The 26288-nt window shown below is 36.6% G+C and overlaps 1 protein-coding gene across 1 annotated transcript in view; it reads left to right on the forward strand.

Moving 5' to 3' along the window:
- Positions 1 to 19765, forward strand: part of LOC145673918 (FK506-binding protein 2-like) — a 117208-nt gene extending 97443 nt beyond the window's left edge. The window contains exons 2-4 of the mRNA XM_081743735.1: positions 5719 to 5882; positions 13403 to 13515; positions 18531 to 19765. Of these exons, the coding sequence (XP_081599861.1) occupies positions 5719 to 5882; positions 13403 to 13515; positions 18531 to 18716 (463 nt within the window). The 3' untranslated portion in view covers positions 18717 to 19765. The remainder of the gene's footprint in view (positions 1 to 5718; positions 5883 to 13402; positions 13516 to 18530) is intronic.
- Positions 19766 to 26288: the final 6523 nt, after the last annotated feature.

Raw genomic sequence — 26288 nt, forward strand, 5'->3', positions numbered from 1 at the left:
GAATAGTTTCTCTCTCTCTCTCTCTCTCTCTCTTTCTTCTTCTTCTTTTTTAGAAAAAAGAATTATTTCGTTTGAGATACTTTCTTTCCATATACTTCCAACCAGTGGCGGATCCAAGGGGGGCTATAGGGGCTATAGCCCCCCCCCCTTGACGCTCAGGTATACACTGGATAAAATGGGCTTCAATCCTGCTTTACACTGGATAAAACGGCAAAATATGGTTTAGCCCCTCCCTTGATCATATCCTGGATCCGCCCCTGCTCCAACCAATTCCTCACTTACTTTTCGGCCGTCAATTAATTTGCTCCATTTTTCTCCACAACCTTATTACAAAGTGCCTGATTGTTTTTAGTCACTTCTACATAGCACCTATATTTCTGATCCAAAGAATACAGTTCTCTGCACGAAATGCTTGATAAGCTTGTGGGGGGCCGCGGTGACTCAGTGGTAGAGCGTTCACCTCTGGTGCTCCGGGTTCGATCCCAGCCCCCGCCAAGTGAACTTTGTGGTGGACAAACACCGTGTGCGTGGGTTTTCTCGGGGTTCTCCCGTTTCCTCCCACTTTCTTCATTCCTCCATTTCATTCATTTCTCATCTTCACTGTCTCCTTTAGCCTAACCGGCATAACCGTGGGACGTAAAACTCAAAGATTTCATTTCATTTTTTTTTTTTTTTTGATAAGCTTGTCCACTGAGACAAGGAAGATATACTTAAATTTTGAGTCCTTGTTTTAACTGTTATTTCTTATTTGTTAATTTAAGTTTATCGTCCCTTTCAGCAGCGAGGATGTATGAAACGTGGACTTACAGCTTAACGTGGGTTCCGAATCGCATAAGGTCCTGCCGGGAGTTGAACCCGGGTCTCTCGCACTATACAGTAGGTCACGAGTTATATCCTAAACATTAGTCAACCCAACCATTAAGAAGGTGCAGTGAGTTGCATATTAATAGGGGATTCCTACTATACATTACATTATACAGTCGGTAAAGAGGTATATCCTAAACATTAGTCAACTCAATCATGAACAAGGAGTAATGAGTTGCATATTGATAGGGAATTCCTACTGTATGCTACATTATATAGTAGATTGGTTGGTTGATTTGGAGCTTAGTAAGTTTATCTGTTTCAGCAGCGAGGCTATATTGGACGTGGACCTACAGCTTAACGTGGGGTCCAAACCACATCAGCTCCGGCCGAGAATTGAACCCGAGTCTTCACTTGACCCTTTGTGTTATACGCCCGTATACAACACCAAGGTTATGGAGAACATAGCCTACTATTAACACGGAGTTCGAATATAACTGGAGCTGAAATCTGGTGTACAGACCATCTCAAAAGAATAATACTTGCAGTATAGGCCGTTTGCCCTCTAAGAAAGCCGGACTACAGAACCTACTAACTTTCTTTTATTGCAGACTGTGCCTTTATGAAACGTGTCACTTTAACTCAAAACGTGACATAAATACGTATTTTTTATTTTGTGCTTTTATTCAAAGGAATAGCGAAAAATAATGGCTTTTTTTAAAAAAAAAAACTTTTGATTGTGCACTAAATATGAATATAGAATATGGGATGTTTATCAATAAGAACGACAGAGATTTAAAATGACATAGAATGAAAACTGCAGATGATCTTTATTTTTTATTGTGAAAAGCAATTAGTAACATTATGCTTTGAAGATAATGTCGCCGAAATGTCCTCCTCTGCTTCGGTGGGTGGAGTGCATTCTGAATATTCAATTTTACAGCACTTTTTGCACGAATATTATAACATCCTATACGTGGTTTATATTTGTAAACATTAACAGTCCTTTTTTTATTTCTAAACAAAACTACGTTGCTCTTTTACTACAATTACTACCAATACATAAAGCAGACGACAAGAAGCCTCATCATCATCTGGTCATGTAACAGGATAGGAACACTAGCGCCACCACTATCCAGGAAAGGGTATAAAACACTATCTAATGTGTCAATCGACACCAGTTTTGGCTGGTTGGTCAATTTCCTTTCCTTAGCTTGACTGGAGCTGTGAGAGATCTAATCTAACTCAATCATTTTAACTTGCATGGAGCTTTGTGGGAACTCAACTTCTCTCTCTCAGCTTGGCTCGAGCTCTGAGAGAACCTAACCGCAAACACCTAGCTTGCATGGAGTTCTGTGGTTTTTCTACGTGCCTAGTTTGCCTGGAGCTCTGCTGTTTTCCTACCTGCCTAACTTGCCTGGAGCTCTGCGGAACTGCAACCTCTCTTTGCTTGCCTGGAGCGCTGAGAATTGCTAAACACCCTCCACTCAGCTCACCTGGAGCTTTCTGGGAAGTCTTTCTTTGGTTGTCTATTTTTTTTAAACCCTTTTGGACCCAGGTGGGCAAAGTGACACACATGGCTGTGTCACTTTTTAAATCCCGTCTTATTTGGACACTAATTAGGATATCGGGATAATTTTTGGGGCAAAATATGGTTATCCATAATTTATCGTATTAGTTTCTTTTTTTTTTTTCTGAATGTCCTCCAATTTCAACCCAAAGTAGAAGATTTGAGAATTTGCAAATGTCGAATTTTCTCTTTTTCTTTTTTCCTTGTAGCTTACTTCGTTTTAGAGATCTTACGACTTATCAGGTAGATACCTCGGATGGATACCTAATTGTTGACATCAATTAGACCGGTCCGCGATCAGTGTTGCCAACCACAGAATTTAAAACTTCCCTAAAATTGGGCAAAAAATTCGAAATTTTTGTTTATAAATCCGCACCTATACCTCCGAGCGTAAGTCAACTAACCCCAGTCGAACATTGGTCCTTACTGAACTAAAGCGGGTACAGATCATTATAATGGGGTAATTAGGAAGCGCAAGAAAAATTTGTACTTTGGTTCTAACCCTTGATTTTTCTAGTTTCCCTTACTTATCTGTTTACCGTAATATATTTTTTGTAGTTAGTAGCATTCGTTCTTAAATTTCGCCATGATACTTGTAGGATATATTAATGGTGTACCAATGTTTATTTTAAAATAGTTCGCGTCTGTCTGGTGGCAGTGTTTTGAGCTACAGAAAATTCCTGATTTTAGGGGGAAATTTTGAAAAAATCAATTTTTCTCTCCATTATTTCCCTCTTGTTGGCCACATTTCAACAAACTTACCACTGTCTGAAATTTTCGTCCTTGGCCTACACAACGCACTATAAGAAAATTCAGTAAGATAATTAGGGGAAGTACAGTTGAGGTTTATAATAAACCATATTCTGTATATATACATTTTAAAAATGTCACGCTTAGTTTCTTAGATATCACCATAATACTTATAGGATATATTATTTGGACACTAAGGTTTATTTTAAAATGGTTTTCGTGTGTATAGTAGCAGTGTTTCCAGCTACAAAAAATTTTAATTCCCAATTTTAGGTGAGAAATTCGGAAAATTTCTCTTTTTCTGCTCTATTATTTCCCTATTACTGACTAAATTGGAACAAACGTACTATTATCTGAAAGCCTTTTCTCTGGCCTACAGAAGACATCATAAAAAGTCTCAATGGGATAATTAGGGAAGCTGTGTCCCCGGCATATATATTGATTTTTGCTTCTGAGGTGTAAAAAGTATCAAAATTTAATGTATATGATGAGAGAGAATTTTTTCTTTCTCCCTTTTTATGGATGTAAGCGATTTTCCACTGTATCTTATCAACACACGAAAGAATTTTTTAGGTGACTTGGATCCATGTCGCAACAGTGGTGCCAGCTACAAAAAATCTTGAAATTTGGGTAGGGATCTTATGTAAATGTTTAACCCTACATTTTCCTCAATAATTTCCCTCCCGTTGACAACACTATAACGTAACTTACACCAAAAAATAGCCGCATGCCTCTTTTAAAAAAGCAAAGCCTTAACCATATCAATCGGGTAAATAGTTTTTGAGCAATAAGTCACTAACTAAAAATGTAGGAAAACGCGAGAAATGACCTGGATCCGAAAGGGTTAACCCTAACTTCATAGTAAATTTTGTATTGGTCTTAGGACCATACTTATAGTGATTTTGTGTTACATTGTATATAACAGGAAGTTTATAATAAAAGGTTGTGGGAGGGGAAAAAACGAATCCCGTGTTCTAAATTACTAATTCTACCTAAACCTTATCAAGATAGTTTGACAATATTCTGCTGTAAATTTCCAATAGTGTGTTCATATTTGCTTTCAGTTAAAGATTTGTTCGTCGTTTATTCTCATAGATGATCTGACACGTGATTTAATTCTTTAGAAAATAATCCGTGGGAGAGGGGTAGATCACGTAATCTGGGAGGCCAGTTCGCATTATCATTCCTTGAAATAACGTGTCCGGGGAGTTTCTTGTCCAATAATTAATATGCAAAATTGATATTCGAAATTCGAAATATTCTGTTTATTGTTAAATTGTATACCTTTCCATGCTGATTTGTGACCGACTGCTGCACACGACTATCATAGTTTAATTTCGCGAATCCAATCACTGTTGTCAAAACACGACTACAAAATTGTAGCATTCTTATTAGTAAAATAATAATAATAATAATAATTTACAACTGTGTAAAGGATTTGGAAAAAATATATAGCACACAATACAATTGCTATATACCTGATTCGAAAAGTCACTATAAACATGATTTGTGACATAGGCAAAATCAGTCGAGATACGAAAGTCGCAACAATCATCTTAAGATAACCTGGCCGACTGGATTGCAGAAACAAACTGGACACAAGGCGGCAACGAAACTAGGGATGCGATACGAGTCGAGCCATGTCTCGAATCTCGACTCGACTCGAATTCGAGTCAAGATTCGCGTCGTGACACACTTTGTAAAATTTGAGACGACTCGAGACAAACTTATTTCTCGACTCGAATTTTCGAGTCGAGACTGCTCGTAAAAATTTCGACTCGACTCGAATGTCTCGAAAACCTTTCTATAATTTTTAATATTATTTTGGAGAAAGTATTCACTCAGAAACAACCTTGAAACCAATTCCAGCATTTAGTACTTTAGAAAAGTACAGAGCACATAAACTTAATAGTTAATCATTCGAGATCAAGATTTAATTTTCAGCTCAATTTAGTTAATTAAAACAGATAATTAATGTCATGATAGCACCATGTCACAAGGCCAGGAAGTGTGATGTAGTGGTTCGAGGAACACAGGGGCGAGTTCCAAGTGGTGTGCTGGCCCCCCAGCTCGCCGGATCTGAACCCAATCGAACACATCTGAGATGTAATTGAACGTGACGTCAGATCGCATCACCGTCCTCCTCGGAATTTACAGGAATTAGGTGACCTGTGTGTGCACATGTGGTGCCGACTCTCTCCAGCGGCCTACCAAAGATCATTGCGTCCATGCCAAGACGTGTCGCCGTTGTTATTCGTGCCAAAGGTGATCATACTGACGAGTAGGTAGGCAGCCATAATGTTCTGGCAGATGGGTGCGTATATTTTAACTCGTATATTTTGTCTCGACTCGAATTTCGAGACGTCTCGTCTCCAATTCGAGACGAGTAGAGACAGAAGCATATTTTCGAGTCGAAACAGGCTTAAATCTCGAGTCGTGCTCATCCCTAAACAAAACAGTGTTTCAAATCTTCGTATAAAATATTTCTCTTTGTGACTATGAATATGTCACGAATAAGGTGTTATAGAGACTTTCCGAACACTATGTATAAAATTGAATTTTGCAATAATTTTTTTGTTTTGTTCTTTTTTTAGTCATGACCGTGATCAACCCTTTACATTCCAATTGGGTATTGGCCAGGTGATAAAAGGCTGGGACCAAGGTCTCGCTGATATGTGCGTAGGAGAAAAGAGAAAACTTGTGATTCCGCCGGAACTTGCTTACGGAGAAAGGGGAGCTGAAAATCTTATTCCTGGTGGTACGTATTTTACATTAATATTAAGTTATATGTTTGGTTCCATTGATATGGTGACTTCTGTAACAAAACAAGTAATAGAATTTAATCAGAATTATATGGTGTTTCAAAGTAATCTACCATTTCTTTGAAAGTTATAATTAACTCTGCATTCATATTTGATGTATAAAATGTGCATACATGGAGATAATACACAAAATGAGTTGCCTCTAACAAACTGGCGCAGATAGACAGTTAAAATTGTTATATTATTTCTTTCATAGATGGCATTACATACCGTAAACGGCTTATTACTAATGGTGTGACATTTCAGTGTTAACCCAGAGTGACTGTCTCGAACGAACTGACGCAGCTAGACAGTTGAAACTGATATATTGTTTGTTCCATCGTTGGGACTACATGCCGTGAACGGATTATTACTAGTGCTGTGATATTTCAGTGTTAACCCACAGTGACTGATTCAAATGACTGCCTCCAACGAACTGACGCAGCTAGGCAGTTGAAACTGATACATTGTTTGTTCCATAGATGGCACTACATACCGTGAACGGTTTATTACTATTTGAGTGATATTTCAGTGTTAACCCACAGTCACTGATTCAAATGATTGTCTCTAACGAACTGACGCAGCTAGACAGTTGAAACTGATATATTGTTTGTTCCATCGTTGGGACTACATGCCGTGAACGGATTATTACTAGTGCTGTGATATTTCAGTGTTAACCCACAGTGACTGATTCAAATGACTGCCTCCAACGAACTGACGCAGCTAGGCAGTTGAAACTGATACATTGTTTGTTTCATAGATGGCACTACATACCGTGAACGGTTTATTACTATTTGAGTGATATTTCAGTGTTAACCCACAGTCACTGATTCAAATGATTTTCTCTAACGAACTGACGCAGCTAGACAGTTGAAAGTAACGTATTATTTCTTCCGTAGATGGTACTACATGCCGTGAACGGCTTACTACTATTTGAGTGATATTTCAGTGTTAATTCACAGTGACGGATTTAAATGACTAACTCCAACAAACTGACACAGCTAGACAGTTGAAACTGATCCTGGGTTAATTCTGAAGATTACGTAATGAATGTCATAATATAGGATGAATTTGCAGTTTTTATCTGTACGTCTTTTAAAATACAGGTTTCCGAGCAAATTTGACGGAAATCAAAATTTCAGCGCAGCTTAACTATTTATCAACAAATTTCCTCACCCCGAAACCAAAAATATGTTGGGGGCCTTTGAAATTCTTTAATTTTATCTGTTCGTGTGCGAACAAGAGACAGCTCGTTCAATATTTGAATAATACATATAAGAAAAAAAGTAGTGGCTTCATGAAAAAGAAAATTATTAAACAAGATTCTGAGCTGACACGGTGAATCTCATTACTTCAAGTTCGTGGGTTCGATCCCATTAAAAGATTACTGAACACCCTAATCAAGAATGTAAATACAAATTAATCGATCGTTGCCTCAACTCCAAACTGTTTTCTGTAACACATCACTCAATAAGTTCGTAGAATTACATATAGATATCGCCACTATTCACAAATTCATATATGTTTAAGAAGTATTAACCTTCAAATGATGCTTGTCACAATTTCACAACAATCTGAAGTTTAGTTCACAAGTTAGGGTGGTTTTAGTGACACGTCTTTTGTACTTCTCAAAACAAATCTGAATTTTGTGTGTTGCTAAAGCAATGGCTTGATAAGTGTTATTCGGTCACTAATGCATCGACACAAATGGTAGAGAAGTGGTTTGCTGAATTTAAATGCAGCCGTACTAACACCGATGATGCTGAATGATCTGGTCACCCAATTTGGCAGTTGTTCCAGAAAACATAAAAAAGTCCACAAAATAGTTTCGGCCGATCATAAAGTAAAGTTGCATGACAGCAGAAGACAGTGTGTGCACCATTTTGCATGAACATTTGTCCATGAGAAAAGTCTATTCAGAGGGGACACAGCGTTTACTCACAGTCGACGAAAAGCAACAACGCGTCGACGATTCAGAGCGTTGTTTGGAGGTGTTTCAGTGCAATAAAAAGGAGTTTTTCATGAGGTACGTGACAATGAATGAAACATGGATCCATCACTACACTCCAGTGTCAGATTGGTAGTAAGCTAAGTAGAGAGCAACCGGTGAAAGCCGCCCACAGCGACCAAAAACGCACATGTCAGCTGGTAAAGTTTTGGCCTGCGTAATTTGGTATGCGCATGATATTTTATTCATCGTTTACCTTGAGAAAGGAAAAACCATCAATAGCGAATATTATATGACATTATTATTTAAAGGAAGAAATTGCGAGAAAACAACCCCAAATGAAAAATAAAATGTGCTCATTCAGCAAGATAATGCACAGTGTCACAAGCCGATCGCAACAATGGCAAAATAGCACGAATTGCGCTTAGAATTACTTCCCCGTCCACCGTACTCTCCGGGTCTGACTCCCAACGATTACTATCTCTTTGAAAACCTAAAACTGCCTCCGAGAAAGAGATTTGGCTCCAGTAAAGAAGTGTTTGTTGAAACTGAAAAGTTCTATTAAAAGTTGAAACTGAAAATCTTATTTCTTCTGTCGTTTCGTCTTGTGGACGAATGTAAACCAAATTAAACCAAACCACTGAGCGCAACATCTCCTTGTGAGACTGATCTGCTCCAACGCCATCTATTGGCGACCGGCTGCACTATGTCCAGTCTAGTGAGTAACACTTGGTCATCGCGCTGATTCATCTTGTCCATAAGGCGTCTAGACCTATTGGCCGTCACGTTTTTTTTTTTTTTTTGTTTTCTTTTTATTCACGTGACTTCCCAGCTTGCCTCACGACGCAAATTGGGAAACCGTGAAGGAAATCGAACCATGCGAAAGTAAGTTCAACGCTCTAACCACTAGGTCACGATGCTCCCTGGACAACACTACATACAGAGCCAGGGGCGGATCCAGGATTTTCTCAGAGGGGTGCATCAATAACTACCAAAATGATCAATCACACTGAAACTTTACAAAGTGGCATGCGACGATATTGTTTATCGCTCACAACACTGATACGTAGTTCGGGTGGGGGGTAGTATTTTAAAGAAGGTCGCAAGTGAAATAAATAAAAAAATGTTCTCTCCTTCTTGTTTCTGTTTTCTTCCCCTATTTGACAAATGTTGTATTGTTTTGCTTGGTGAATCCTTTTTCCTCGTACGTTAAGAAAATTGACTTAAACTATTGCTTTTGAAAAGCGTTACTTTCTCTTAAGAGTCTTCATCCCGGCGAAATTAAAATACCGCTAATTTTACAGTAATTATGTGATATCTTCAAATAGATAAAAGATAATCGAAATGTGGAACAAGAGCGCCCTAGACAATATCATTTTACATGAGAAACTATTATCACGACTCACTTATCTGCTTCCAATTTCCAGCCATTTAGAAAATCGGCATTTATTTGTGCGTTTCTAAACAGCTGAAAACGGAAAGCCGCTAGGTGACTTGTTATAACGGTACCTCACGCAAAATAATATTGTCTAGGGCGCTCTTGTTCCATATTTCAATTATCTTTTATTTATTTGAAGATATCACATAATTACTGTAAAATTAGCGGTATTTTAATTTCGCCGGGATGAAGACCCTTAAGCCCCAAATGGAATAATAATGGCAGAAATTTTGGGGAAAATAATGGCAGATAGCTATTTGCACTCCTAGCTTCTCATTTTAGATAGTGCACATTTACAACGAAGGAGGTGTGCACGTGTACAGGTGCACCGCCCCTAAATCCGTCCCTGGACAGAGCAATTTGTTGTTGGCAAAATGGTTGATGATTGCGGCTAGCAAGTCGATAATTTTACAAATATACCACTCAAAGACAGTGCCGGACTGACCACGTTGGCTACTTTGCGATCGCCAAGAGTCCGAGAGAGCCTGCAGTTATCTCGAGGCACAGATCATGTAGGTCTTGGTCGAATTTTCGCGATCGCAAATGCTTTCTTGAGTCTTCCTACCAAAAAGTTTACAGAAGCGTAAGTTCGCATGTGAGAGGGTAATTTCTAAGTTGGAGATTATTAAAACTAGATTAAGATCTACGATAAGTCAAAACTATTTGTCTCCTTTACTTTTTATGTTTACAGGAAAAGATTTATTCCAGTATATAGACAAAGAAAAAGTAATTAATTTGATTGCCTCATCAAGTGAAGAACTACGTGAAAAACTTGTCAAGGTAACTGAAGTAATTTCACGATTTCGTTTGATTGCCTTCAGTATTATTGTACCTTCTTTTACGATCTGTTTTGTACTATATATTTATTTAATACAAAAAAGAAAAATATGATTTTGTCACTTATTATGTTTTGCAACTGACGTCTTATATAATATGAGTTGGGTTCCTTCAAGGGCAAGCGCGAAGGGCCCTCAACTTAGCCTTCCGACACTGCTCGAGGAACAATAACTACTCGTACTCTGCTAATTACCCTAGACAGTCTTTGACTTTTTGTGTTTCTCCCTCTCCCGATGCTTCTAGTGTAAAAGATGGTTTGATATTATACATAGATTAGTTAAAAAATGACTAAATGACATCCAGAGTTATCCTATACTATTAGGTTGGAATACAGTGTGCAGTCTTATTTTGAAAAGACTCCGTCCATCCTCTTTCACAAGATCTACATTCTTTCTCATATACATACAATTAAACCAATCAAATGCGTTTTCTTTCAATTGAGATGTTTCTTGAAACGAAACCATCATAATTTCCTACGTGCTACAATATGACCTTTTAACTCCTCAAGCCGGGAATTGAATACTCACCAGCTGCTGCAAGCAATTTTAAATCACCAAAAACAGCAATTTTCACATAATGTCACAAAATTAAACATAATTTCATGTAATAAGAAGGAAAACCAACAGTTCGCAGCACATTGCAGCCTACTCTTGATTGACATGCGTTTTTGTTCATCTTGGAAAACAGCAGATGGCAGAATATGCATCATTTCGTCACTATTACACGGGACGTGTACGTGTACGTCGAACCGCCCATAGAAGCACTATGAGGGTCCGTACACGTATACGTCTAACCGGCTTGAGCTGTTTTAAAAAAGATGTTGGTAATTTTTTAATGGTATTTTTTAAATAACACAACAATGACGACGTAACATTTATTTTTGAAAAATTAATTTTCAATTTTCAAGACTACATATTTTTAGAGGGTATCGGAGAAAACTAGGTAAATGTTAAAAAAAATAGCTGCATCTATTTTTCTCAACTTGTTGCTGAATATACGCTATCCAGTATCCAATTTCTCACTTCTAGAGCGAAACTCTTTACTCTAGAAACTTACCTTCTATTCCGAGTCACTTTACTTCCGTTTACCTACATAATGTTTACTTTAGTAGTCTTATGAAATGCCTGCATTGCACTTCCCACACATGTGGCGTGATGTAAACGTTTCTGTTGTACTTCCTTAAATAAAGAATGCTTATACACACCTTCACTCCTTATTAAGTTTTAAATAAATTTGAACTAATTATAAATTTATTTTCAGTACTTCATGAAATTGTACATTAACGTTAAAATATCCGTGTGTAAAGTTTTTTTTTTTTTATTATTTTACTCTGTACTCTTATCCACAACAACAATTAAATTAAGCAACTCTGAGTATTGTTTGACATTTAATGTATTTATATCTAACCAGATAGATAGGAAGGGGGGAGTTCTGCTATGGCTCTGCAATTATGACTTTTCAGAGATAAATTCGAATGAGCTCATTTTACAATTCGAAATAGTAGTTTACATAACTGTACTTCACACTTCTCCATGTTATCCACACGTGCCCCGTTATTGTGCGAGGGTAAGTCAATAAGTATTTACAATTAGTATCTATTATTTACTACCACAAGAATACAGAGTTTTAATCAAATCAACGTAGTCACTCTGCTTTTCAATGCACGTAGTCCATAGTTGCACAGGCTTTGCGATATCCTCTGCAAGAAAGATTTTTCGTTGCACAGCAAGCCACGAATCCACAGCTTCCTTTACCTGTTGATCGACTCGACGACCTCTAGTAGCATCTGGTGGAGCAAACAGATGATAATCCGACGAGGTACTGTATGCAGGATGCTCTATTACCTCGAAACGCAGCGTTTGAAGTGTCTGAGTAGTGTCCGATGCAACACAAGAACGCTTTTCGACAATCGACTTCTGTGTTTATTACGAATTGCAGGCTTCTACTAGCTTGCCAACATATCACTGTACTTTTACTGTTTATTGTTAACCCCTTTGCCAGGTAATGTTCCACGATTGGTCCTTGTGAGTCCCAACACACTGTGAGCATCACTTTCCCTGCAGAAGGTTGACTCTTGAATTTCTTCTTGACGTAAGATTTGGGGTGTTTCCATTCCATGCTCTGGTTTAAAGTGATGAATCCAGGTTGCAACTTCAGTGATGATCCGTCTGAGAAACGTTCCATTTTTGTTAGCATAACGGTCCATTATTTGCTCACATATTCTAACACGGTTTCTCTTGTGTTTTCATCGATTTTTTTTCAGAACCCATAGTTCACAGACTTTGTGAAAGTTGAGCCTGTTATGGATGATGTCATATTCTGCATATAGGCTGCTACTTCATGAACAGTCACTTGTCTGTTATTCAGAATCAAGGCACGGGCTCGTTTAATAATATCATTAGTTGTTCCTCTGTGCGTGGACGCCCTGCTCTTCCCTCATCCTTCGTGACGGGGACATATAGCCTAGCTGCTGACGTCCCCATTACCCCCCTAATCACTCACTCACTCTTCCCTCATCCTTCACGCTCGTTCGGCCACTTATGAACTGTTCAATCCACTGGTAAACACTTCGCTGTGGCAACACATTGTCCTCGTATTGTGCTGAAAGTCTACGAATTTCCGTTCCGGGCAAAAAAGAAAAAGAAAAGAAAAAGTAAAAAGGATGACAGAAAGAACGCTGTTCTTATTTAGAGCATTCATTCATTTTGACTTCGCAACAGCACAACACGGTTTGATGTGATAACGCTGCAATTTACCACAGGCGAAACTAATGGTAACACGTACATCTGGTGAGCACACAGTGCCATAGAAAATATTGCAGTTACTTATTAACGTACTCTCGCATTTCTGTTTTTATTATTAACCACAGGTAATTTTTATAATGGCAACACCTAACTGCGTAAATGCACATAGTATTTGGATCAACGAATATTGGTTTTAGATTATGTTTGTCACAGATAAACATACCCACAATACAACATACACTAGCAATCTGGTTGGTCACCTTCTTGTTCCCTGAACAGTCGTTCACGTGTTGTCACCAAAGCACCTGTGTTATTGGCTTTTGTATAATGCTTAAAACGAACACAATATATACTCGTATCTTAAATTGTAAAGGATTCAAAGTGCAGTCATTCAACAGAAAGGGAAAAAATGCAATAACCAACTTCCTTGTTTATTTATTGTAACAACCAACTAACAACGAAACATGAATTATAAAGATTGTGAGAATAATTTTTATTTTTGTTTTTTAGGTGCAACACTGACATTTGAAGTCGAACTTTTGAATATTGGTAACGCCCCTCCACCAGTCAATGTTTTCAAAGAAATTGATGCTGACCAAGATATGATGCTATCTCGGGAAGAGGTAAGAAATTAAATTTAGTAGCAAATTTTAGAGCAACAAACTCGTATCAAATAATTTGTCGTGTACTAATATTACAAAAAAAATATTAATAATTTGTCATATACTGTAGCAAATATACAAAAAAAAAAGGAAGATTCATGCTTAGTAAACCTACCTTCATTAATAGGAGACAAGAGGGAGGGGTTTTCACTCGCAACAGGAAGAGAACCGCATGTATTATTTTCTTTCTCTCATTCCATACAAGAAAGGGTAGTTATTTTTATTGTCCTTGGGTTACTTCTTCTGTTGTCTCTTTCCCATGTTGTCATATCCCTTTCCGTCAAACCATATTAAATTATTTTGTTGGAGAAGCTGAAAAATATTCATTTGACACTAAAAGCATAGATATCTTTAATTTCGTTCGATAGTTTTGTCAATATACGCCAAACTAGAGTTTAACTTGGGTACTTTATTTTGTAAGTAGCATTCTAAAGAGCATTATATATCAAAATAAAAGTAATTCCATGCCATTTTCAATAATATTGCAAAGGTGCATTTCTCATTTTGCGCTATAAAAATTTATTTGATTCGATTTTGTGTTTAGCGTCCCCTTCAGTACAGGGGCTATATGAAACGTGGACCTCAGCTAAACGTGGGATCTGAACCACATGATCTCCGGCCGGGATTTGAAACCGGGTCTACCGCATTATGCAGTAGGTCACGAGTTATATCTTAAACATTATTCAACCTTATCTTGAAGAATATGTAGTGGGTTGCGTATTGATGGGGATTCCTAATTTATGCTACATTATACAGTAGGTCACGAGTTATATCCTAAACATTAGTCAACCCAACCATGAAGAATGTGTAATCGGTTGTATAATAATAGGGGATTCCTACTGTACGCTACATTATATAGTAGGTCACGAGGTATATCCTAAATATTAGTCAACCCAATCATGAACAAGGTGTAGTGGGTTGCATATTGATAGGGGATTCCTAGTTTATGCTACATTATATAGTAGATAGGTTGGTTGATTTTCAGTTTAGTGTCCCTTTCAGCAACGAGGCTATATGAGACGTAGCCTACAGCTTAACGTGGAATCAGAACTTAATGAGCTACCGTCGGGAAGCGCTATAAGTGAAAGCACTACTGCATCTAAGGAAAAATGTGACAAAAACTAGTAAGGAGGAGCAGCTGTCCATATTCTTTAGAGGCTCCAACGCCACTGCTGAAAGTGTAATGCTTTACAAACCGACGTAGATAGTTAAGTGCGCTGGCGTATGGAAGTTTTTTTTTGTTGTTGTTTTGTTTTGTTTTAATGTTTCTTTAAACAAGATATGCAAAAACAAGCACTTACCGTGTGAAGATATGTATGCAAACACCTGAAATTTGGAACTTCAACCCCACTATAGGCTTTCCACTCTCGTTTAAAAAAAAAATGAATTAGTACAATCTTTTTCCACTTTGTGCTTGTTTTCTCATGCAAGTTTTAATATTTCCCAAGCGATAAAATAAACAACTCTTAAGTAATTAAAATGAAGTTCATTATGCTGGACAATCAAAACGTTAATTTGGAAAAAGAGGAATAAATCTGCCTCCTTCCTGTAGACTTGTTTCTCATACTCCTTTTCAGTTCAAGTGACATTGTTTACAAGAGTGCTTTTTTTTCTGTGGCTTTCTGCGTCTCGAGCCACTTGAAACAAAAATGTGCGCACGCGTGTGTTCATATAAATGTATGTGTAATAAAGCAACTACGCAATCTTCCAGGGAGCGGTAACTTTTACATTATATTTTCATAAACTGTCTTTTTCAGAAAGTGGTTTTTGGTCTCTGGAGAATACAGAAGCTTGGTATTTAGAACGAAAAGCTATCCGCAATGTTTCATTACAATGCATAGCTTACATATTCTCATCCCTTTTGATCAAACTCTGACGCCGAAACGAAATGAAACAAAATATTACATCATTCTTCTGTCTTCTTCTTGTTTTATTATTATTATTATTATTATTATTATTATTATTATTATTATTATTATTATTATTATTATTACACTAGTTGGACTCAGAAAATTGTAATGTCTCTCCGTTACTAACTAACTAACTAACTTTATGATCTATGGAACCCGGATGTTTAATGCCGCGTTCATAAAACTTTTTACTGAATTCTATCATTAGCCAATTGGATCCAGATTCTACTTTGCATTCTTATTTCTGCGAGATCCATCTCTATATTTTCCTCCCATCTGTGCCTAGGTCTTCCTAATGGTCGTTTTCCGATTGGGTTTTCAATTAAAACTTTGAAAGTGTTTCTACTTTTTTCCATTCTGGCTACAAGACCTGACCACCTGAGTCTCCTAGATTTGATGACCCTAACAATGTTTGGTAAACGGTATAAATTATGTAATTTCTCATTATGAGTTTTCGCCGTTCCCCATTCCTGTTCCTCTTGGGTCCGAATATTCGCCTCAGAATCTTGTTCTCAAATACCGGCACCTTCAGTCTACGTTCATCCCTCAGAGTAAGCGACCATGTTTCGCAAGCAAATAGAACAACAGGCATGATTATATTTTTATATATTTTTAAGTTTCGAATTCCTCGACAGAGTTCGTGTCAACAAAAGAGTTTGACCTGAATAATAACACAAATTCCCTGCTTTTAATAGACATTTAATTTCTTCGTGAATATGGTTTTTGTGTGTTAATATTGTTCCTAGATATTTGAAAGTATCCACTTTATCAAAAGTGCTATTTGATATTTTAATGCATCCATAATTTTCAGTTTTACGATCCCTACGAACTTATTATGCCTCCATAATTTGCAGTATTACGGGCTGTATGTCCGTTGCTTCACACTTTAAGTCCTGAACGAAAACGAATTTTGTAGTTTTGTTTTTCTTTTTTCTTTCAACAAACAGGTGGAGGCATTATATCGGTCTGGTTCGTTAATGGAGTCAATCCGTTAACATCTTCACGGGTAACGGTGAATAATGGTGGGTATGTATATCCCGTTTAAAATACAAACATTCCCTAGCTTCTATGCCAAGTCTATTGCAACTATGTTGTCTAATGACTAATAAAGTATTCTATTCTATTCTATTCTAATTCAGTAACAAAGAAATGTTGGTTACCTATAGCAAAACGATATGTACTTCTGTTTCTGCAATTATCGTAGCCGAGTTCGTTAATGTAGTCAATCCTTTAAATTCTTCGCGGATAACGGTGAATAATGCTGGCTAACTATATCCCATTTAAAATAGAAATATCTCCTAGCTTCTATGAAACCTATACAGTAGCAAAGAAATGTTGGTTGCCTATAATACAAGGCTATGTAGTTTTTCTTACTACAAAATGTTCACAAATTCTTATTAGGATAATGCTAGTGAGGCTTATAAGATTATAATACTCCGCCCGTCCATGCGTTACTCCACACGATAATTCTTGAACAAAAGCGAATTGTTAATTCCTTCACTGGTAACGGCGACTTTAAGATTTCTATCCATATCCCCTTAAAATATAAACATTGCCTAGCTTCTATTCAACTTGCAGAATAACAAAGAAATGTTGGTTGCCTGTAATAAAAGAATATATAGCTTGAAAACGCCCTTCTGAATATATGGAGCCGCATGATCTTTTTACTGTCTTAAGCAAATATTATTATTGTAAGCGTAGTAACAGTTATTGTGTGTGGAGGTAAAAGGTCCGTATTTTCTTCACTTCAGCCTTCAAGAAGGTGATAATTTATCACCACCTCTTCCAGTCTCTTTACTTTCCCATGTTGACCACCTAGGTATCTCATAGCAGCCCTATGAAGAGGCTGAGTGAACTTCAGGACCACATTGAAACGAGCAAAATACCCATTTCCTCGGTTCGAACTAGAGCTACCAACTTGATAAGTAGGCCTGTTATAAATTTTACCTTTTTAAACCAATAATTCATGTTTACAGTGAAAGAGGTTTTGTTATTCACCACACACTGCATACTTTGTATGCAAAATTAAAATTCTATTACCAGCGTTATTCACGATCTTCTCTAAACGTTTAGAGAAACGCAATGTTGACTTAAATAGTAAGTCTGGTAGTAGATTAGAGAGCACATGCCAAATTCATTCCTCTAGCAGAATAGTTAGCAGTTAGCTGCGATATAACAACTCGTCAACGAGATCAGCTTATACATTGCTACGACTGCAAGTATTATGCTTACTCTGATCAAATTATACCTTTTTATATTTATGAGATATTTGTTTGTTTAACTGGGAGAGATAGCTTTTGACTGTCTCCCTATCTTAGTCATGAGTCCTTCTTTATCTATCACAGATGTGACACTTCCCACAATTTCTGTAGCTTTGTCACGAGTCCTACTTTGTCTATCCCGACACTTCTCATAATCTCTATAGCTTTTTCACGAGTTCTACTTTGTCTAGTGAAGATGTGACACTTCGCATAATCTCTCTAGCTCTGTCACGAGTCCTACTTCGCCTAGCGTGGATGCGAGACTTCTCATAAAATCGCTAACTTGGTCACGAGTCCCACCTTGTCTACCGCAGATGTGACACTTCACATAATCTCTCTAGCTTTGTCACGAGTCCTACTTTGTCTAACGCAGATGTGAAACTTCTCACAATATCTCTATCTTGGTCACGAGTACTACTTTGTCTAACGGAGGTGCGATACTTCTCATAATCTCTCTAGCTTTATCATGAGTCCTACTTTGTCTAGCACAAAGGTGTCATTTCTCATAGCCTCTCAAATTTGGTCACTATTTCTTCTTTGCCTAGCGTGAGACTTCTTATAATCTCTCTAGCTTGAAGTCCTCAACTAGTCTCTCAAACGTAAACAGATCTTTTCTAGTATCCAAAGGATACACGTGACATCTGCACTTATTATTCTAACGTGAGTTGGCGAATCTCTCTAAAATGTCATGCATAACCATCAATTTAGTATGAGAAAAGAGAAGATAACATTCTTTAAATAATACTATACAGTCTAAGTATGTAACAGTTTCTGATTCAATTTTGTTTTTTGTTTTCCTTTTAAGGTAAGCGATTATTTGAAGAAACAGATGATCCAAGCAGAAGAAGCAGGTGGAGAGAATGAAGAGACAAAAAGGTTAATGGAAGACCATGACAAACTAGTAGAAGAAATTTTCCTTCATGAGGACAAGGATAAAAATGGCTTTATTAGTCATGATGAATTTTCAGGTCCTAAACACGATGAATTATAGAATAATTTAGAGGGGGGAAATGAAAAAAGAAAATTTAATAAAATTTTGAAATAAAAAGAAACAAGTTTTTTTTATGTTTTAATTTTTTAAATTTTGTGATTGTTTTTTTTATTAAAAAAGAGAAACAAAATAACAAACTCAACGAACATATGCTACTAAAATTATAAAAGAATATTTTAGTTCAATTATTTTTTTTTTTTTTTTTTTTTAGATTAATGAATAGGATATTTGTCAACGATACTCAACGAATAATACGTTTTGTGTTGTCTTACATAAATAGATAAAATCTTACTTTATTTAACTGTAAGTTTATGATATTTTTGACAATTTATTTTCATGAAATATTTTTCTAAAATTATATAAAGTGTTAAGAATTTTCTTTCTCTGTCTTTTTTAATATAGATATAATTCCATAGACTGACAGTAAATTAATTTAGCACACTTTTTGAAAAAAAAAAAGGTAATTAAAACTAGAGACAAGCAAGAACTTTAAAATTCTAAATAGTGATGAGCAAAAAAATTCTATTGTGGGGTCATATTATACTTGTTTCAACATGTCCTAAACGGTACTTGATATCCTAAAACAAAATTCTAATTTTAAAAAATAACTGTAATGTTTTATTAATTAGGTTTGCTTATTGTAAAATTAGTGAAATTTGTTGTTGTTGAAGTTGACCAAAGTTTTAATGTTGTAAATATATATTCGCAGAATATTTTCGCTCATAACTAAAAATATTTCGCCTTTAAATTTTAAATATATCGACAATATTTGTCAGAATAGCGTCAAATTATAAATCACCTTTCAATTTGAGTGTATTAAAAAAGAAAAAAAAAACAGATCTGTCAGAAAGTGAATTTTGTAAATTATGGTTTTTATTTAGTGTTTTATACTTATAAGCACAATGTAAATGCAGATACGATTTATTTTCTCTCAGATTATGTTACGGGGATCTTTTCAAGGCTATAACTTCGCCAATTGTTACAAAGAAAGTTGGACGATGGTTAAAATAAATGAGGTTTTTTTTAAAGAAATAAAAAGGTTTTCAAACTTTCCTTATTTATTTGATCCTTGTCTTACTTACTCCAGAAAGAACAAAAAACAAAAGCAACGCTGTTAAGTATGATACTCCATCATGAACAACGAAGGGGAGGGAAAATGCACTCGCACTCAGAAAAGCCTAAACTTTATGAATACATTCTCGTTGCGTGTTTTTAAAATAATAATCTACAATGTTAGTGAAAGATAAAGCAAACACACCTGCAGAGGAAAGATGGTAATCCTTTTTTTTTTCTATAGAATTCAATATCGAGCTTCAATCTCAATATATCAGTTTGCAATTCCAGTGCAACTTGGTAAACTAGGAAAACTAGTTTTTATCTTTATTTCTTGATTTTTCTTCTACACCTGTTAAATAATTAAAAAAAAAAAAACTTCATTGCACCTTCAATGATAAGGTACTCTTTTATGACAAAGACAAAACTAATTTTCATATCAAAACTGTGATAACTAACTAAATGGAAGAGGTGTTCGCTACTGTTCGAAACTTGAGTTCTTGTATTTGACAACAATCAAGCAATTCATGCTGGGATTTGTTTGACAATTTGATTTAGCACTGTCCATGTGACCTTAAACTAATGGAAACATGATGCATGAGTGTAGTATTCAAACAGAAGGTCAGTTTAGTAAATTTAACTACCATCATCATGAAGTCTGTTTCCAACAAGAAATATTTATTTTAAATAATATACGTCTGACAAACATCTTCAAGGAAAGCAATTTGTGGTGGACAACATCGTGTCCACGGGTTTTGTCTGGGTACTTCCGTTTCCTCCCACATTCTCATTCCGCCAATTCTTTATTCATCATTCACTTGCTTTAATCATTATCTCCCATGTCCTTAAGGGCGTTAAACTGAAAGATCACATTTCATATTCATTTGTACCGTGAAAAATACGAAGATAAATAATTGTTAATTGTTTGAAATTTTGCAAAGTCCGAAGAAAATTAAAAGAAACAAAAATAAGAGTGTTCTGCTCGCACTAAAATTGTCTTACTTTTATGTTTTATACTTTCATATCTTCAGAATGATATTACACACTCGGAAAGATGCTACGGCTTGAAAAAAGACGTCTTTTTGAAAAACAATCGAAGTTTTTGCGGGGCTTTTTTGCCTGGAAAAAATTCCAGGAAGGGAAAAATGTAATATTCGGCAGGAAAGCCCAAATACATATTTTCCTAGGGTGGTCAAATATTAATTCTCGCCTCTTAAGGAGTGTTCCAAGTTATGGCACCTGTGTTCACACACTATGTATTCAGTTTCTTGTGGTTATTCTAGACACTGAATGATCCCGAGTGAGTCTCGATTACAAAACAGCTATTTCTACTTTAAAGAAGGATCTGAAGGACTGTAAAATTTCTCGTCTTATCGGCAAAACAATGATTACGTATTAAACTAACTAGAACTAAATCTTCAGGATACGGTGTGTTACTAGGGACGCCGATTTTTGAAAAATGGAAATACCGGACACCCTCCTTGAGTACGTATACTCTTAAGATTAAGACATCATCGCTTGTCAAACACATGAACGACCTGAAAGTGGTTACTTCACATAAAATTGAGAGATTCAGAGTTTGAGCTTAATAACTTCAGTTACTTTTGAAATATTTATTAAACTCACTTATTCCAGTTTTAGTTGAGTCGGTACATGTAAATTTGTAGTCTACCATCAATAATACATTGTATTTAAAAGAGAACAGCAAATGTAATTGGTATAATAACTACAGCATGCACAATATACTTTAAAAGTAAGTCATACCACCTTCGGTAATGTCTCATAGCGCCTACATACTTTAACTGGATCTGGAAGCATTATTTAATTGGAAGAGTAGATGAACATAAAGCAGTGTTAGCTGCTCTCTTGAAAATGTACTTTCGTTGACCTTTAGTAGCAGAAAAGGTTTCTTAAGTGTAAGCATGATAATAACAAATGTATTCGTTGCGATTAATTATATTTTCTATACATGTTTAAGATGGAAAGCACGGGGACTGTCCGGAGGGTCCCAGACGTTTTGGCTTATCACGGCAGTGGGCGGGGCTAGAGTCGGCTTCTTGATATCAGAAGGTTGCCACACTCAGTACGAATCCAGCTGTGGCAGCAGGAAGACTGAGACGCTTTTAGTGTGCGTTCTGTGACGTTACAATATGCATTGCAATAAAAAATCTCACCCCTTGTGAGATGTGTTCTGTGATTAGGTTTCTGTTGGCAAAGAACCACAAGCCAATTTAAGTCCATTACCAACTGCGTAAAGTGTACAGACATGGAATAATGAGTGAAGGCCGAGCGAGGCAATGGTGCATAATTTTAAAAATGGCCGTTCCAATGTTCACGATGAGAGCTCTTGGATAGCTTCGGATGGAAGGTGTTCGATCATCCACCACACAGCCCGCATTTGGCACCAAGCGACTACCATCTCTTCCCAGCGATAAAGACGTGGCTCGCCACACAACTTTTTGATACTGACGCCGAACTGCATGCCGACGACGTAAGCCAGTGGTTGAAGTCGCAGGCGCCAGATTCCTACCGCGACGGTATTGAAAAACTTGTACCACGGCATGATAAGCGCTTTAATTTGCATAGATATTATGTGAAAAATGGCTTGAGAGTGTACCTCTCAAATGTGAATAATACAATCTGTTATTTTTTTTTTATTTCAAAACATCTGGACAGCCCTCGTATATGAGTTAGCTCAGCGTTATGTGCGTTAGTTTTTGCTAAGCTAATATTCTGGAGACTTTGCTATCATTCTGAAACCCACAGATGCCCAGATAGTACGGTATATTTGCTATCTGTGTCACCTCATTAAATGTGTTGGGAAAGACGGTGCAAAGTAAGGTTTTCCAAGAATTTCCACTACTAACTGTAATTACTGCCCTCTTATTAAGCCCTAATTAATTACGCCTACATCTACCTTTGTGTACTATTGACAGCTTTGCTTAAAAATTATAGTGTTTGATTTGTTTTTTTTTTCCTAGTATTGATTGATTAATTCAGTGGTGAATGGGGACGCTAGCCTAGGATATAATTCCTCATACAAATATAATTGAAAGATTTTGCTGTTTTCCTTTTCTATTGGTTGAGAAAAAAATACTGTGATGGTTCTCAACCAGATTCAAAGCTTAATATTTTAAATATGTATGTGATTCCATGTAAGGTATGAACAGTATAAGATGAATGAGTACTAACAACCTACATGGATATTGTAATTATTACATCTATATATTAAAATGCTAGGTTTATATGTTTGTCTCCAATCCTTTTAACAATGAGATCTCGAAACGTGCCGTTTTCACTGGTCGATTCCAAATTTTGTCTAGATTGATCAGTTCTAATTAAATATTTTTAAAAAATGGTCGTTATTTCTTTATTTCATTTTTTAGGGGTACACTGGAAGTGTTGAAATTTTGAAAGAGTAAAGCATCATATCCTAGGAGTTATATATTCCAACACCACATATACAGGAGTAGTACATCTCTCAGGCGTTTGTTTCATGGGCAAATGATAAATGAAAAGCGAAGGATAACCATTTCTCCAGTCTAAGATGAATCTTTATTGTTTGGAGTGTTTTTCCTAATGAACACCATATATCACTGACATAATTGTGTGTGTAATGTATTTACTTATTACATACTGCATGCAAGAATAAAAATAATACAGTGAAACCTCTCTAAAGCGGACAGCCGTGGGGAATCAAAAATTGTCCGCTATAGACAGGTATCCGCCTTCGAGAGGTTTCAGTATTTTGTTATGTAAATTACTGAGCAAGGTAATATACAATTAGAAAAAAATATTTTTGCATAAATCACGTATTTACGAATATTACATGCATTATCCTCTGTCATCCAATACTCTATGTTCGAGGCACAACATGGAAATAACATATTATAGTTCTCTGCACTTTACACTTATCAGTACTTCCTTCGTTTTCAGTATGGCGCTTTAATTTGTGGGGTAATTGCAGTCCTGGAGTGTCCTTTTTGAGACAATATGCATACCTGAGGGAAAAAGTACTAAACTTGTCTTCTGGTTGGTAAAAGACTCCAACGGGACAGTATAATAACGTGTCATCCCTAACGAGGGCAACTGTCAATCACTTTTGTGTCTAAAACAGCTTGGGTGGGAGTGGGATGCAAGCAAAGGACATAAGAGTGTTGTTAAACAGAGACGCTTCGTCTGGATTGCTGAGCAGACAGTTGAGGGGGTAAAATGCCACAATGCTTCCTTGGTGACACATGTATGAATTACTAAAAATGTATTTTTACTACACCTTTCAACTTATTTCTAGAGAAAGTGTCCGTAATACGGAGGTCAATGATACCTATAAAAGACAGAAAAGACTGTCCGTGTCCGTACTAGAGAGTGTCCGCTTTAGAGAGGTTTGCCAGTATGTTTTTTCCTACTCCAGTGTTTGGGGATTACAAAATATGTCCGTTAACGGAGGTGTCCGCTTTATAGAGGTGTCCGTTAGTAGAGGTTTCACTGTACTGATAATACATGAATTAAAAATTCCAACCAGAAGTAGGATCAAATCTTGCAAACGGTGTGACATATTGAAAAAATATTTTAAAATTCTCCCCTTTATGGTACCTCTTGCAGATTTTTATCAAGACGTCTTTCACTTGCGTCTGTAAAGGAACATGTACAGATGTTGTGAGGAATGACAATAAGGTTTATGCTCATATGTGAATGATGCACTGTGTAGAAAGCGCAGGTTCACCTAGTATTCAATTAAAACTTCACATTAGAACAAAGAAACAATAGTTAAGATACATAATAACAAATCACGGAAAATAACAAATAACTTTTAAATTTGTCTGCATAATGAAGCATTAACCTTGAAACGTCTTTTGACGCAACTGCTGCGTCAAGGTTTTGAACCTCAATCACCCAGCTCCTAATTAAGCAAGTAAATTAATTTTGGTATCAATGTGTTTCCGAAGTATGAAGCTTTCCGTCGATATGCGTTTTATGTATTTGAGGGGTACCACGGTGGAGGAGGGGAGGGTAAATTTAGTGTTCTTTTTTTTTTTTGCACCAGGTTTTCTGGGGGATAGTTCCTTCCCTTGGGGATACACTCATAAAATGTATATGTGAAGAAATGAAGTAGGCTACTACATGGTTATGCCCTGTATGTGTACTTGATGTTTATATGGAGAAGGAGGGGCAAAGTTAGCCAATATTTTTGAGTCTTTTTTTTATTTTTTTTAACCTAAATTACTTTTATTTTCAGGATGGTTCCATATAAGATAAGGGATCTTTTCACTGAATTGGTCTGCACAAAGTGTTATCTCGTTGCAATCTGCATTTTGTAAGCTTTCCAACGTTGTACTAATCATGACTTTGTGATAATTAGGGGCGTTCATCAGAATCCCAACGTAATAGTCTACGATTTCATTCAAATCCCTGGCCGGCGTAGAAACATAAATTACACAATTCTTGATATTCCTAATCCTGCCTCTTATTCCAGTTTGTCATTGTTCTTTCATACCTAGGGTAAAGGTAGCTTGTTACTCTACCCTTTTGTACTGAGTTAGTTGACGCCAATTAGCTACGGCCAGAACACTCAGCTACAATTAATAAAATTTCTATAAGAATTTAAGAAAATTATCTGTTTCGACTTGTTACATACACAGTATAGGCTAGTAGAAAGCAAGAAAAAGACATTTTACATTTTCATTCCATGTTAAGCTATGTAATGTACCGCTCAAAGCGAGTCATTACAACTGGTTACAGGTTACAAGTTTCTGGTGTAATGTACCGCTCAAAGTGTGCCATTACAACTGGTTACAGGTTGTAAGTTTCTGGTGTAATGAACCGCTCAAAGCGTGCATTTACAACTGGTTACAGGTTACAAGTTTCTGGTGTAATATACCGCTCAAAGCGTGTCATTACAACTGGTTACAGGTTACAAGTTTCTGGTGTAATATACCGCTCAAAGCGTGTCATTACAACTGATTACAAGTTACAAGTTTCTGGTGTAATATACCGCTCAAAGCGAGTCATTACAACTGGTTACAGGTTATAAGTTTCTGGTGTAATGAACCGCTCAAAGCGTGCATTTACAACTGGTTACAGGTTACATGTTTCTGGTGTAATGTACCGCACAAAGCGAGTCATTACAACTGATTACAGGTTACAAGTTTCTGGTGTGATGTACCGCTCAAAGCGTGTCATTACAACTGGTTACAGTTTACAAGTTTCTGCTAATATTATACCAGGGGCGGATCCAGGACCGACTTCTGGGGGGGCGGTGGGTTGTCATACTGCTACTTTTAAGGGCTCCAAACTTTGGGATGGGTTTTTATTTATATATATAAAGTAAGAAAGTTTTCTCTTCTGGGGAGGGGGGGCGATCGCCCCGATCGCACCCCTGTGGATCCGCCCCTGTATTATACAACTTGTTACTGTTACTAATTTTTCTGTTATTATTTTGTTTGTTTGGCATGTGTCTTGCTATTGTTATTTGTTGTTAAGTTTATTTTAGATATCTTTGTGAATTCATACAAACGCTCA

The sequence above is a fragment of the Thermobia domestica genome, chromosome 17, assembly GCF_964235325.1.
Source record: "Thermobia domestica chromosome 17, izTheDome1.hap1.1, whole genome shotgun sequence".
Lineage (NCBI taxonomy): Eukaryota > Metazoa > Arthropoda > Insecta > Zygentoma > Lepismatidae > Thermobia > Thermobia domestica.